This window comes from Sparus aurata, chromosome 21, assembly GCF_900880675.1.
Source record: "Sparus aurata chromosome 21, fSpaAur1.1, whole genome shotgun sequence".
Lineage (NCBI taxonomy): Eukaryota > Metazoa > Chordata > Actinopteri > Spariformes > Sparidae > Sparus > Sparus aurata.
This window is the reverse complement of record NC_044207.1, coordinates 7,728,650-7,743,839: the sequence shown is the minus strand read 5'-3', so window position 1 is coordinate 7,743,839 and position 15,190 is coordinate 7,728,650. Positions and strand designations below refer to the sequence as shown.

The 15,190-nt window shown below is 43.4% G+C and overlaps 1 protein-coding gene across 1 annotated transcript in view; it reads left to right on the top strand.

The window, feature by feature from the left end:
- zswim5 (zinc finger, SWIM-type containing 5) overlaps nucleotides 1-15,190 on the top strand; it is a 67,595-nt gene that overhangs the window by 33,126 nt on the left and 19,279 nt on the right. The window contains exons 2-3 of the mRNA XM_030402803.1: nucleotides 14,292-14,479; nucleotides 14,931-15,099. Of these exons, the coding sequence (XP_030258663.1) occupies nucleotides 14,292-14,479; nucleotides 14,931-15,099 (357 nt within the window). The remainder of the gene's footprint in view (nucleotides 1-14,291; nucleotides 14,480-14,930; nucleotides 15,100-15,190) is intronic.

Here is a 15,190-nt window from a genome sequence, read left to right as displayed (position 1 = left end):
CCTCATTCGAAAACCTCTTCAATCCAACCCGTGGAAAAGTTTTAACAAACTCACGCTTTGCAGCCAAGCTTCCTTCAAACTCAACTCAGACTCACTCTGTTTTTTAAATTGCAGTAAAGAACCCCAAGTTTCCAAATATACCAAGTTTGAAGAGCTGGATCTTCGTGAAATGTGTTTAAAATGATGCAGCAGGCATGTCCATAATCCATTTGAGGGAAGAGTGCAGCTATAAAAATGCACAAAGTTATGAGTTTGGATTTTGCTCAGTGGATACATAAAGAGCTAGAACAACATGACAAAGAATAAATATGATTCTAGAGAGATGGTCTTTACAACCTTTAAAGCGTCTTTAAACAGGAACTCGATGTAAACGGGGTAACAACATTCATCAGTGCAGTAGTGGATGTTTCTGTGGTTTAGACCAAAAACAGCACTTTGTTTTTTAGGATTTAAAATGGGTTGCGATATAGTGAGAATGTTGCTAGAGGTTACAGAAAATGAAGTAAGACAAAATAGTATGCAGAAAGCCCAGTCGGACCAGTGCATCTATGAGTTTGAAGGCTTAACAGAACCTCAAACACTTTACAAGATTTTGTAAATTTTAAAACTCTTGAAATGATTGATTTATCAGAAATGTGGACTCGCACATGTTTCTGGCTGATGTGTCAGGCAACCTTGAAACGCCGGTTTGAACACAGCCGGACAGTAAATCACGCTTGCGGTGCAGTCTGGCTGCAGTGACAGATGCTCTCATTTGAAATAAATAAATGAACCTCCATTGGAGAATAAAGCTCACTTTGTTAAGCTTGATCCCAGCTTTAGACGGCATATTCAATGGAGTAGGCAGCCTGTGTCCAGTGTAATGCTATAGTGGCTTTGTGAGCAGCTTGCATCACTCACAGCCTGTTTGGGTTTGTTAAGCTTTCCCTGCTTTATGTGTTTATACTACATTTACTTGGTATGGTGAGTTTGGTGTAGTTCCTTTCTTTTCATCATCATCATCACTCATTTCAACACATAGGTTTATCATGTGTGTGCCTACACAAGGTTGCCAAATACCCCCTCCGTCCATCCTCCCCCTCCAGTATCTGCTCTCCACCCTCTCCCATGGCTTCCTCCACAAGGCCTCCTGGCTGCTGCCTGCCTGCCAGCCGCCTCTCACCCATTGTGGGCTAACAATGGCAGGCGAGGCCCCAGCCTCGAGGCCTACAGCCTGGGTCTTAGAGGGGGTGTCGTGGGTGGGCGGGGCTTGGGCAGGAGGGGGGGTGCTTGCCTGTGAAAGGCTGGGGGCAGCCTGTGGGGTGGGGGGAGCCCAGAAAAAGCAGGTCACGCCCAGATTAAAATTCGATGTATGCCCCATGAACGACTGTCTGCCTACGTCAGCAGACTGGCCTTGGTACACGGTGTGTGTGTCAGTCTGTGTGTGTGTCAGTCTGTGTGTGTGTGTGTGTGTGTGTGTGCGTGTGTGTGTGCGTGCGTGTGAGAAAGAGGAGGCAGGCATGGGGTGCTGGGAGTGGGGATTCTCGGGATTTTAAGGGTGCCTTGCTGGCTCACCAGTTAACACGGTGAAAGAGAGGAAGGGAAGGAAGCCACAGCTATAAATTAGAGAGACAGGAATAAAGACACAATGGGGGAGTGAGGAGAAATGTGCATGTGTGGATAGGAAAAAGGAGGAGGTAGTAATCAGAGTGTCTGGCCCTCTTCATTGCTGAGCTCAACACACCTTCAGGGTGTGTGTGTTGGGAGGGGGGTCTTCTTAATGGGCCAGCAGTAGCGTCATAATGCATGCAAGACGAAGCTGATTTGGTGATGCATGCTTCCTTTGTGTTGGTGTTGCATTTGAGGAGGGGGTCTCTGTAATACACACATGCACACACACAACGCACAATCCAATCCCCCTCTGTTTTGGGCCCCATCCCCATATGGTGGCTTGGCTTGACGAGAGCTTGATGAAGTCAACCAGAAGTCCCCCACCCCTCTGGTAGTGTGAGTGTGTGTGTGTGTTTGTGTGTGTGTGTGTGTATATATGTGTGTTTCTGTGCAAATTTGTGATTGCTTTTCAGCTAATGGATAAATGAGAGTTTCACCCTTGCAGAGAGCTATTGTGCATGTGCGCACAAGACAACGAAAGGGGCATGTGTGGATCGTCCGCTTGAATATTGGCTTGCAAGCTGTTTTCATTATATTTCATTATTCATGTTTCATGCATGATTGTGCAAGGAGAGCAGTGATCAGCTCTGCAGGGGTGGAGGCTAATCAGGGGGTGGAAAGGTTTCTAAACTCAGACATGCAGACGGTCCAACAAAACCACAAATGTCACGACCTTTCCAGTAGACAAAATATTTCCCTGAAAAAAAAAAAAAAACGGGAGAAAGTCTCTTACGGAAGTGGAACCAAAACGTCGCATTAAAAACCTACAGCCAGTATTTATTTTCAGATTCGCAGAAACCTACAGTGCCAGCAGGGATTGAACTCAGTCCATGTCTGATATTTCTGCTTCTTTTGTTTAATATGAGCCCTGGAGAGAATAGCTGTTACTATGGTACGCGGACTGCCAGATTAACCAGTAAACCAACAGCGTTTATTTTCATTTCCCTGGGTATGCTGAGAATCCAAACAGTGATTCACCTTCAACAAATCTTAGCATCTAAAATTAACTGAGGTCTGTAAGAGTTGCGAGTCGGGGAGTGTGTTTGCAGCTTTTGTTTGTCAGAAATAAAGCAGCAGCCTTCACCATGAAATGCTGTCGACATACTGTACTTAGACCACTTTGAGTCACTGCAAAACATCACAAAGTTCCTTAATTATTCATACTGCATATTTTTTGCTAATTTTGTGTGCTTCAGAGGCTCTATGAGAGTGTGTCATCTGCTTGACAAGCCGAGGTCAATATTCACTCCCTGTAAAATATCCCTGAAGTTGCTTTTGTTCAGTCTTCAGACATTGATTTGGCTGCTTTCATCAGATATTTGCTTTGAGCTGTACAGTAAACAAAATCACTGATTAATAAAGCGGGATTTGTATTTGAAATGTTCAGCTTTGTGCCCAATTGTGTTTGTGCGCAAACTACAAATGCTCGGCTTTGTGCCTCCTTCCTCTGTGCGGGTACACAAACGGCGTCCGCGCGAGCTTTTTCTGTTCCTTTATGTTTTTGTTGCTACCTCGCCGTGCCTTGTGTTGTGTCCGCCAACTCAGAATGGAGCCATTTTGTCTCCTTCAGTTCCTGAAATGAAATATAAGCCTCTTAAATGCATACTTATCTTGCCCTGCAGACTGCGCTTGAAGAACAAACACGCACATGCCTGCACGCACACACACACACACACACACACACTAACTAAAGAGGCATTGTGATGCCAGCCCTTGTTGTTCCTAAGACGGCGGCTGCATGCATGTGGCAGATGGTTGTTCCTTTGCTTCACATGCCGCCATATTAAACAAAAACCATGGCTAAGGCCACGGCTGGTTTAGGAAAAGGGCAAAGTGCGAGCGAGACGGAGAAGGAAGAGACAAAAGAGCAGCAGAGGGAGAGACACAGACAACAGGCCTGGCATACGTAAACACAAGCAGGAAATCCATGTGTGTAAGTGTGCATATGTGTGTACATAACCACATTAACTGCGCATGCATTACTAACACAGACGCATATGGACACGCACGCACGTTCTCCTCAAATCAACACACAAACCAGAAAACACAACTCCACTCCAGCTGTACGGTCTGCTGCAGGGAAGGATCTGTACATGAAGCAGATATCATGTGTCGTGTGTGTGTGTGTTTTCACATGTGTGCATAATTATGCTAACTGAAAAAGTACCCAAATGTGTTTCCATGTCTTTGGTAAAATGATGTGTTGGTAATTGGAGGTTAAATCCAGTGTAGTGACCTTTCACAGCTGTCGGCTCCTTTCACATGCTTACTTGTTGGTGTGAGTTTGTGTGTGTCCATATTATATTCTAGTATGTTTGGTATATGGTATTATTTCAGCTTGGAGGACAGGTAGTGAATCACTGACAGTACGCATCATTTTCAGTTTGTCTCCTGCAATTGTTGTTGGTCCCAGTTGTGCTTCTGGCTCTGACGGCAACGCTGAAATTAATCTCCATTAAAGTTTTAAAAATAGCGTATCATTATGAAGATGAATTAAATGGTGGAGAAATTCCGATACAGCATAAGGCTGCCAACAAATGTTGAAGCCGATGATCATACAAAGTGCTGCAGTGTTTAGCTTAATTGTAAGGTTTTAGCCAAAGATTATGCCTTTGCTACGGTTACCTCAAACGTATGCTTACCGCAATGGCAACATGTCTCTGTCAGCCATAAGGAAGAGACAGAAGAGTCAACCAAGGACATAGAGAAGAATCCCAAATCATGGGACATGCCCATTGGCATATCCATGTAAAGACCGTTGAACACCACTTTTGTCCGTTGAATAGATTCCATAGTTTATGGATTTTTGAACCATCAACATTCAAATAAGTTTGACCGCTACACTGTGACTCAGTTGGATTGGATACAGCGTGTCTTAGACATGATTCCTGGACGTGTTGGCATACTGTGACCGGAAGTCTCTAAGGTAAACCAACGGGCGGGACATGTCCACGACAACATGTTAGAGTTCAAAACCGAAACCACTGCTAATTGTTTAAGTCATGCTAATGGGAGCTTATCTTAGTTACATGTCATACTCTATCAGATGTGTGCTTTTCTGATTAGCATGCTATGCTAATAATTTGCTAATTAGAAAGTTATATTATTTGCTATTGGATGTGGCTTTCAAGTGTTATCAAGTTATCAAGTGTTGGGAACGTCCATAGTTAAAACGTAGCTCTTTTCTGGCTTTAAGCAGCTTCCTTGTTACAAAAGCCACTATATATCAGGACAAAATTGAAATATGTTATATAATTCCCTTCTCAAATTGAAGAACGTTTAATTCCATAAATTATCGGTTTGTGTGCACGAACAAATAGTAAAAAGGAAGGCTGTGTCTCGCCTCTCACTGATTTTGCAGCCTTCAGGTATATTTGCACTCTGAGCATCTGATTAAAATATGCAGCTTTGCCTGGGAGATAGGACACCTCCGTGCACCCTCTGTCTGTGGGAATTGATACGTGTGCTATTGTTTCATACGAGGTGTCACCCAGCCACAGTACTGTGGGGCATTTGCATGAAGTTAAATCTCTCTCAGCTCTCCCCAGTTGCATCGCTTGTTGCTACTCTGGCAGAGGCAGGTTTTCCTTCAGGATTACGGTCATTTGTTTCTCGTGTGTTTGTGGCTCCGTATCTGAAGTTACCGTGACGTCGCTTGCGTCGAAGAATATTGATAAAAATAGATAATGCAATGTCTCATTCGGAGTAAAGCAAAACAACAAAAGTCAAGTCTTCTAGCCGACAATGATTGTAGGCTTTATCACCTGCAGGGGATTGACATGAGTCTCTCTCTGAGTGTTTGCAGCATGATAAATTGCTTCTGCTTGCCTCTTTGTAAGTGTGGCCAGACAAGGCCGCTGCACAATAATGTCTCTACAGTGCAAACAACTGGCCGGAACAAAAAACACGGCCTTCTTATCTCTAATTTAGCCTTGGGTGAACAGGGTTTTACACACAGTGGAGAACGGAGCGCTTCTGTGTATGACACACACATACCAAGGCCCTCTAACTCTGCCTCACTTCAACCCAGCCTCAGCTTTGTCTTCTATATAACGTATATGTTGTGTTTGGGTGCGAGTGTTTTCTGCTCTCTGCGCTCTCAGGTTTTTTTTTAGTTTTTTTTTTAGTGCTGTATTAGTTGAAAAGCCGCATTTTTTCCTTACCGACTAACCTTCATTCTAGTGTCGCACATGCTCACAATGGTGTGAATCAACCTAGTGACTTTCCCATTGAAGGCAGAATGTATGCAAGTCTTGAATTGGACCACTTTGGCTTTCAGGTTGCATAGCCGGCTTTCAGATTAGACGGGTGAAGTTCTTGATTGAATTTCAGAGGCTATCAAGCGATGGATGCCTGCCATCCCTCCACCCATCCCTCGCTTCTGTTCAGCTGCAGCTTTTATCTCGAGCAAGATGCCTGCGTGTTAGCCTGCGTGCGTCGAAAACAGGACATACCAGCCTTTATGTGTTCTTCCTCATTCTGATGATTTTAATCGGCCGTTGTCCACGTCTCTATCTCTTTTTGACCTGGCATTTTGCTGAACGCAATCTTCCTTTCGGAGTAATCTGGTTTAACGTCGAGTGTTACCTTCCCTCCCCCTGAATTCCTTCTCTCCGCTTCCTCCATTTTTCAGGGTTTGTTTTGTTGCCCATTTCTCAATCGGGTTGGGAACTCTGGGCCGACACGTCAGCCTTTTGCTGATTTCCGCCCGTGTCAGCTCCGTCAGATCTGCAGTTTTTCCTCGTTCTCGTTGTTTTTACAGTGACACATCAGCTGAAAGGGACTTGATTAAACCCTTCTCTCCCATCTCTTTCTCTTTCTCCCCCTTTCTGCCCGTCTCCCCGTTCTCTCCTCCCCCCCGTCGCAACAGAATGGAGGAAATCAGGGAATCAATTCAATGTAATCATGACAAATGAGTCCCGGCGGTTAGCAAGGATTTTTTTTTTCTGCGTGTGTGTGTGTGTTTGGGACGGGGCTGCTGGGAAATCACAAATGAATCAATCAGCTGTTATCGCATCAGCAAACACCGCAGGAGGGAGGGGGGGAAGGATAGATGGATGAATGATGGATGGATGGATGGATGGATGGAGGGGCGTAGGGAAGAAGATTCAGTGTACCGAATGTGTGTGTGTGTGTGTGTGCATATGCACGTCTGTTGTGCAGAGATAGATGGCTGATTGAATACAGGGCCATGTGGGTGTCTGTGTGTGTGAATGAGAGCAGGCAGGGGGGTGCTGTGTAAACCTTGGAGCTGTCAGAACAGATGGGAGATGGAAGATGGGAAGGGCTGCAGGCTGCGAGGGATGTTGGCTGCTGGAGGAGGATGAATCTGCACCAGGGTACTTTTGGAAAGGGGCAGTGAGATTAGAGCCGAAAAAAAAAAGCGGCAGTGTGATTTATTCTGTTTTTTTTTTGTTTTTTTTTCCTTTCTCTTGGATGTATTTATGCTGAAGATGCAGTTTCTTGATCAAAGTACATAGCAATGTGTCACTGATGTAGACAGAGCGAGTACGCAGAGTGAGAGTCAGTTTGTGGGTAGCTGAGGAGACTGAACCAGAATTTGATGAGGAGGTGTGTGTTTAGTTGTTTCCTTCAGTTCAGTAAGTAGATAGTTGTTGTCATTAAATAGAATGTATTTTGTTCTATCACAAAAGCCTCTCTGTGCTTTTTCCATGATGTTGGTCAAGGATGGCCCACCTCTGGCCACCACCTTAAATGCGAGGTTTTACTGCCATGTGCTGGTGACTTCAAACAGAAGCTAAGTATAATTACTTAAAGCATATCTTTGGCTATTCTGCTCTATTTCTGTCTTATTGTCCAAAAAAATGCAAATGTGATATCTGCAAAAGGCTCGAATTGTCCAATAATATCAACCAAGAGATCGTATGATTGTGTTTTACTTGGCAACAATGATTGAACTCCACTTAAAGGAGTACGGCTCAGACGACAAACAGACTAATTACTGCCACCGCCTGTCTCTGACGTCCCTGCATGTCTTGGTTCAAACGATTAATTTGTGAGATCTCGGTCTAAAATCCAGCGCTCTTCTCCATTGAATCCCCATTTAATGATTCAGCCCAACAGTATTACATGAAGTTGGCCTGCCGTTCAGGGATTGTGTCGACAGATCCCTGCTGTAGTGTTTGTGTTGTTTAGGATGAGGAGGTGTGTTTGTAGCTGCAGTTGTAAGCAGCAAACAAACACCAATGAGGGAACATCTTGAAGAAAAAAAAATGCTTCAAGAGGCTTGTGGTGAACCACCAGTGCCTTATACACCGTATCTTGGTTTTTCCTTTAATTTGCCACCCATCTATTTTGCTCTTCCAGACAGGGGATGTGGTGATCCTGTGTGGGCAGCAAAAAGAAGGAGTGGTGTGTGTGTGTGTGTGTGTGTGGGCGCAGCTCCGTGGGGCAGGTAGATGAATGGAATCAAAGACCGTCTCTTCCTCATCTTCAAAATCCACCTTAAGCAGCGGGGTTTGTCTGTCTGTCTGCGAGGCCTGTGGTGAGGCTTTGGTTGAATAAAGCTATGGTTTATGCTGTGTGTGTGTGTGTGTGTCTCTCTCTGTATCTGTGTGTGTGTGACAACACACGCACACTTGGCTCACTGCCTGGCTCCATCTCCCCAGCTGATTAGGGGTTAATGGCCTATGAGCGTGGGGAGCTATCTGCCTCCTGATTGGCAGACTGGCCTCTGTGTGGGCGGAGTTGCCATCGAGTGACAGATGGTGTGCAACAGGGAGGGAGGGAGGCAGGGCTAAGTGTGTATGTGTGTGTGTGTGTGTGTGTATATATATAAATATATATGTATATATATATACATCGGAACAAGGGCAGGGGGTCTGAAAATGTACATTGGTGGTCTCTTTTCTCTGTCTTTTTATTGTTTCTTCACACTTTTGTGTTTTTTTCCTCACGCACACATCGCAACTGCATGGCAGCAACCTCCTTCCACAAGCATCCATCAGTCGAAGTCCCAAATGCATTATTCTACATTTTGATTGAAATGAAAATAATCCAGATTAAAAACAAAACCACATGCAAAATCAGAATTGTCATTTTTGTCAAGAGAGATGGGAAACCTGCTGCTTTTCGGGTTTTTTGCAACCGTATCAGATTAAGGTTTATAGCTGGTGCATGCATAAAATACCTGCATCAGAGCAGACAAGGACACAATACACACACACACACACATATACATACATATATATTTATAGATATATATTCTCACACACACACACACACACACACACAGGGTCATGTGATTTTCCCCAAGGATTAGGCCAGATCATTGTACTTGGCAAAACTCCCAGTTTACACACATCACACTCCTAATTCACCTTTGTTAGAAATTCATCACTTGTGCTGAACCAGTCCAGTAGCCTGGTGTAGAGCAGCACAAAGAGTGTGTGTATATGCATGTTTGTGAGTGTGTGATGAAAAAGAAAGAGATTACTGATATCTACTGTGAATATCACTGACTAGTTTGTGTTGTTTCGTCACTGTGGCATTAAGAACAAAAGCAGAAGTGCTCTGAAAAGGTCGTTTTGTTCAGTGTGTGTGTGTGTGTGTGTGTGTGTGTGTGTGTGTGTGCTCCAGCAGACTGTCTGATGCAGCGTCTTTTTTTATCAAGTGTCATTGCATCCCCATCTGCTGAAGACACACTGTCTCCCTCAGCCTTTACACACATACACAAGCACTCTATGTTAGAGCAACAGAAAGAAGGTGTACACATTTCACCAAGCCTTTGAGTATTGTATTGCAGAGCTTTGGCACCAGATACAAGTTTGATGAAAGGGCGAAGGAATATACTCAACTGCGGAGTGCCTCATGGTGATGTCCTGGGCCCCTTTCTATTGGTACTGAATGCCATTATGACATCTGTTCTTGTGTAACATAAACTGGCAGTTTATTGTAAATCAGCTTTCAAAGGAGCGTCATTCACAGATGAAGAAAGCATGAGAGTTATTACATTTTAATAAAATAACACATTTGCTTTCTTGTTGAGAGTTCAATGAGGAGATTGATGCCACTCTCGCATTAACCAGCAGTATCAATCTTGTCATCTTCTCGGCCAGAGAGCATTTTGGCTTTTACGAGGACGTCCACTCTTCTTTTAATCATTAACAAGTGGCCAACTGGTTTATGTCACATCAAGTGCATGGTCTCATGGGCCAGAAATGGCCTCACACACAAGTGTTACTTATCTGTTCGGAATGGTCATATTGTGTGGGAAAAGTGTTGGCTAAAGTATGAATGCCAAAAACTGCTAACTCATGGATAATTAAACCCAGCTATGTTGTGGGTTTAATGTGTGAAACTGGAAAAAGATACAGGGGAGGGGTGCCAGACAGACGGACTGTGAGCTGTGTCTGAGCCATTTTAGACTTGATTGAAAGTGAAAAGAGCAGCGGTGTCACCATCACATTCATCCCCGTGGCCTGACCAACAATAGGCTTCAGCCTCACAGACACAGAAGGACAGAGAAGGGGGGCTAGGTCCGAAGCCAAGATGGAAAGAGAGAGCAGCACTCCCAGCTGTGGGAAAGTCTTTATACCTCCATATAATCTGCCATCGAAACCTCTACGCCCATCTGAAATGCTAAACTGAATTTCTGGAGACAAGTGCAGCGATGACTGATGACTGACAGGACATTATTTAGACAGCTTGGAGGGAAGATAGCTCTCAAATGTCCCCCCGATGCTTTTAAGAAATGCACTCCTCTGATTTTTGCCTGATCTTTTTGCTCACCGCTGTGATGATTTCAGCACCGGCGGATCAAATTTGGACTCCCTTACACTCTGCTGCGGTTAGCGCAAATTGGCTCTACAGGTACAGTATACCCATTATAGAGACGGAGGGAAGGAATGGAAAGCCTTTTTTTGTGACATTTATGATATTACCATGAGCTGTGAGAGATTGATTTGACAGGCGGACTCAGTGGGAGGGAGAGATTGCAACAATTCAGAGGACTCTTTATGTCTATCATTGGCAGACGCATCAGCCCCTCTCTCTCTCTCTCTCTCTCTCTCTCTCTCTCCCTCTGCAGTCTGTTATCTCTGTGTCTCTCTCATCCTTCCTGTCACAGTCAGATGGCCTGTTTGGCTCAGTGCACGGTTTGTTGCTCAGTCATGTCCTTTTGGAGGACGAGTGGTTGGTTGGTTGGTTGGTTGTCAGTATTGTCTGTTAGGTGGTCACTCAACATGAGGATGTGTAGATATGCCAAACAGGTCTTTGAGCTCAGTACGTTAGGGCGTCAGTGTGTTGGTAGGCATGAAGCCAGATAGGTCAGTTTGTAAGGATATCAGTCAGTAGATGGCTGTGATGGTTGTTTGGTCAGTGGTTGTGTGGGTAGGTTGGTTGGTCTGTTGGTGTGAAGTTCAGATGGTTTGGCCCTCTCTCCCACTAAGACACTGCACAACAGCTTGCATTGGGAAAATTCCTTGTTGAGTTCTCGAAGGTTTAACGCATTTAATACAAGCCAGTTTGGACAAAAAGACTGCTACTAAAATATATTATTATTATTATTATTATACTTAAAACTAATCGTCGCAGCTCAGATAAACAGCTTCTGCCAGTACCTTGAATTGTAATATCATTATAGAAGCAATCATTTGCTCTCTGTCTGAACAATTTAAAGGTACAAGGATGAATTAACGAAATGGTACATCGTTTATGCTACAAGCTATCCCGTCTGGAATGTTTGCACATATTGATGCATCGCGTTGAGGCAAGACTTGAAACCCCACGCTTGTGTCTTTTTGCTTTAACTCTCCGAATCAGAAACTTCATTGTACCAGTGAATTGTCATTGAAGGGAAAGCCTTTTTAATTGCTATATCAATTCTTTTGAGTTTGAGGGCAGGGTTGTCCTACAAAATACTAGCAGAACACAGTATCACCCAGCTCGGCTTAGTCAAAGGTGTGTAAATTGGTAAACATTTTTGACATATGTCTTTGTATAAATGTAAAACATTGTCTGTGTCTGTCTGTCTGTTTTTTTTTTTTTGAGACACAACACACAATGATTGCTTTGGTGATAACAATATTAGTGTCTGGTAAGTGTTCATACTGTATTGGTAATGGCACCAACACTGACCTTATTAATCAGATCTGGTATAGGCCGTGATCAGTGCGAAGGATCATATTGTCTCTTCTTACACAGACCTGCAGAAGCTCATCCACACCGACCTAGGCCTTTGTTCTGTTTTGTGTTTTTTTTTTTCAAGGCACTTCTATTGCTGTTGTGTCTGCAAGTCGTTGTTTTGATAGTCGTATGTTGGCAATCTGGGTGGTAGGTTGAGATGTCGATCTTAACAGCTGGTGGCATTTGTACTGGTGAGAAGCGGCGAGCCGACAAGTTTGGTCTTGGTTCAGAACGTACTTTGGTAAGGAATCAGTTGGCGTGCGTCAGTCCTTTTCAACCCTTCATGTGGTCTTCAGTTTCCCCCTTATCCTCCTGTAGCTCTTCATCTTCTTCTTTGTCATACTGAAACCAGTGTGCTGTTGATTGGGTCTCAGCATGCGTGTGTCTATTTATGTGTGTCTGCTTCCTTGTGTGTGTGTGTGTGTTCACAACATTTGGTTTGGAAAAGGCTATTGTGGGATTTTGCCAGGGAGATGGCTTAACACGCGCTTATTAGGCTGCTCTACCATGCTGGCTCATACCCCAGAATTTAAGTGTGTGTGTGTGTGTGTGTGTGTGTGTGTGTGTGTGTGTGTGTGTGTGTGTGTGTGTTTATCTGAGCATTAGAGCCCATGCCCAAAATAGCCATATCATTGCTTTCCAGTTAGCTTGCTCATCCTCCCTTTATGTATCTCCCTCTCTCTCTCTCCTGTCTTTCTAGCTGTGAAAGCAGCAGTGGGGTTGCTATGGTTTGGTGAGATACAGTAATCCAATGTGTACACACACACACACACACACACACCTCACCTCATAAATAATTGACCTGTCACAGTGAGACGACAGGACAGACCAGATACACTCTCCCCTCCCCTATTCTCTGTTCTCCTCTCACATTTCTCCTCCTATCTCGTCCCTTTTATTCTCTGTTTCCTCACTTGGCATTCTTTTACTCTGCCTTTTGTTCCACCTTTACCTTTCCTTCTTTTCAGTTCTTCTTTTTGCCTCACATTATTTCTGTTAGTACCTGGTCTATACAGGAACCTTGCAGTTGATGGCATTGGAATGAAATGGCTCAATTTGTTTTAAATTGATTTAATAAATGTTTGTGAATTGATTAAATTTAGGGTACGGCAGACAGTTAGTTATCTATTCAGAATTTACTGGAAAAAACTAATAATAGCATAATCATGAGTTTAAATAACAGGACTATACAACTTTCTTAACGTGATAGTCAAACTAAGATTGGATTTTAAAGATTATTTCCTAAAAGGCAGCAGGTAATTAAATCTATCAAATTGTCATGAGTTTTCCACAAATGGAATTATTGCTAAATTAGTTTTCTCTGAGCTTAAAGAAGTTATTATACATCCAACTTCCAAGTCGGTCAGACATTTCTGTAAGGGCAAGGACTGGTTCTTGACTTTCCAGATACATGAAGTTAAGTGTCCTCAGTTTAGCAGTGGGGCCCGATAATAGAGCCTTGAGGTACACCACAGTACTTTAGTGTACTTTATCTCTCCCATTCATCCAATTTATATTTGCACCCAAATTTTGATGTCACCTGGTATTAGATGTGATTTTTACCCACTTAAATGGGCCTAAAATGCTCTACCTTTTCAGGGTATATATGTTTGAACGATATGTTCACAAAAACATTGATTTCTGCAAGTCTGCAAAAGGTCTATGGCACAAGAGTCTTTATCAGTTGAATTCTGAAGAGTCTGCATGAGAGTGTCATGAAAATACGGGCAGTCATTGCTTTGGTTTGTTACCCACATTAGATGGCTCATCATGCTCACCGGAGTCTTTTTAAAGTCTTAAACCAATGGTTATCTTAGTGTGTGGGGCCCTAAAGATTAACTATGCAAAGCAGAGTTAAAGATCATCTCTTCAGGCACCTAACCTTAGTACCCTGGGGGTGTGTGTGTGTGTGTGTGTGTGTGTGTGTGTGTGTGTGTGTGTGTAGGCAGGAAATGATCACACCCTAGCAACCCCCTTCTTCACTGTACACACACAAATGCATAGAGGCATAAGGGGAGAGAGGCAGAGAGTATCAGATGGCACAGTGCCCTGTTAGAGACATCTCATTAAGATGTGTGTGTTTTGTACTGAAGGTTCACTCTGTGAGTTTGTATAGGCTCAGATTACCACAGATTTTTCCTTCTGTAGTTCTTTCTTTCTCCCCAGCAGTCCACACAAAAGATCTTGTTAGAAGTTATAACAAAGGAAACAGGAAACATCATGATGATGTTGAACAAGTTAAACACCACCGATCTCTGTACTTTTGTCATCATTATGACTTCAACTTCACTACATGTGTAGATTAGCTGCTTTTGCAAATGTACTTTTCAAAACATGGAATTGGATGGAAGCATCCAATTTTTCCATTCATTTGAAAGTTGCCTGTTGCAGTTATGTACCAAGTATCATTAAATTGAAACTTAACATGAATTATTTGGTCCTTTCAGTGAGTAATGAAGCTCACTCTTTCTTCCCTCTCTCTTGTGTCTTCGCAGGTTTTCACCTCAGTGGCACAGTAACTGAGCCCGCCACATCATCAGAGCCAGAGGTCACCCACAAGGTGGCCATCAGCTTCGACCGATGCAAGATCACCTCCGTCACCTGTGGGTGCGGGAACAGAGACATTTTCTATTGCGCCCATGTGGTAGCGCTCTCCCTTTACCGGATTCGCAAGCCTGAACAGGTAATTACCGCAACCGTCGATCAGTCTATTTGAAATAAAATGAATCACCCTTTAGATGTAATTTCAAGCAAATATCTCAAACATTTGCTGGTTTCAACTTGTAAGGATGTATGTAAATGTATTTGTCATTTAGTACATAGTTTTGGACCTGTGGATTAGACAAATTAAGCAATTTGAAGACATCACTCTAATTATGATGAGCATTCTTCAGTTATTTGACATTTTATAGATGAAACAATTAATCGACTTATAGTGAAAATGTTTGGTGGAGTAATCGATGATGAAAATAATCTTTAGTTAAACCTTATAGTGCACATTAGAAGAAATCAACACTGAATGAGTCTTTTTTAGGGAGACCTCCTCTGGGCAACCTCCAAAAGTCAAAGAAAAACTTAAATAGTATGTAGTTGACGCATCATGCACCACTTTTCTGTGTGCGTGTCTGATACAGGTGAAGCTGCGGTTGCCCATCTCAGAGACTTTGTTCCAGATGAACAGAGATCAGCTGCAGAAGCTGGTCCAGTACCTGATCACAGCCCACCACACCGAGGTGCTGCCTACCGCCCAGAAACTGGCTGATGAGATCCTCTCCTCCAACTCTGAGATCAACCAGGTCCATGGTGAGAGGACAACCTTTGTGGCCAACTTTCAGCTCACTTTTGATTGATTCTCAAGCAGAAATGCATGCGATTGTGTGATTTTCATAGAACC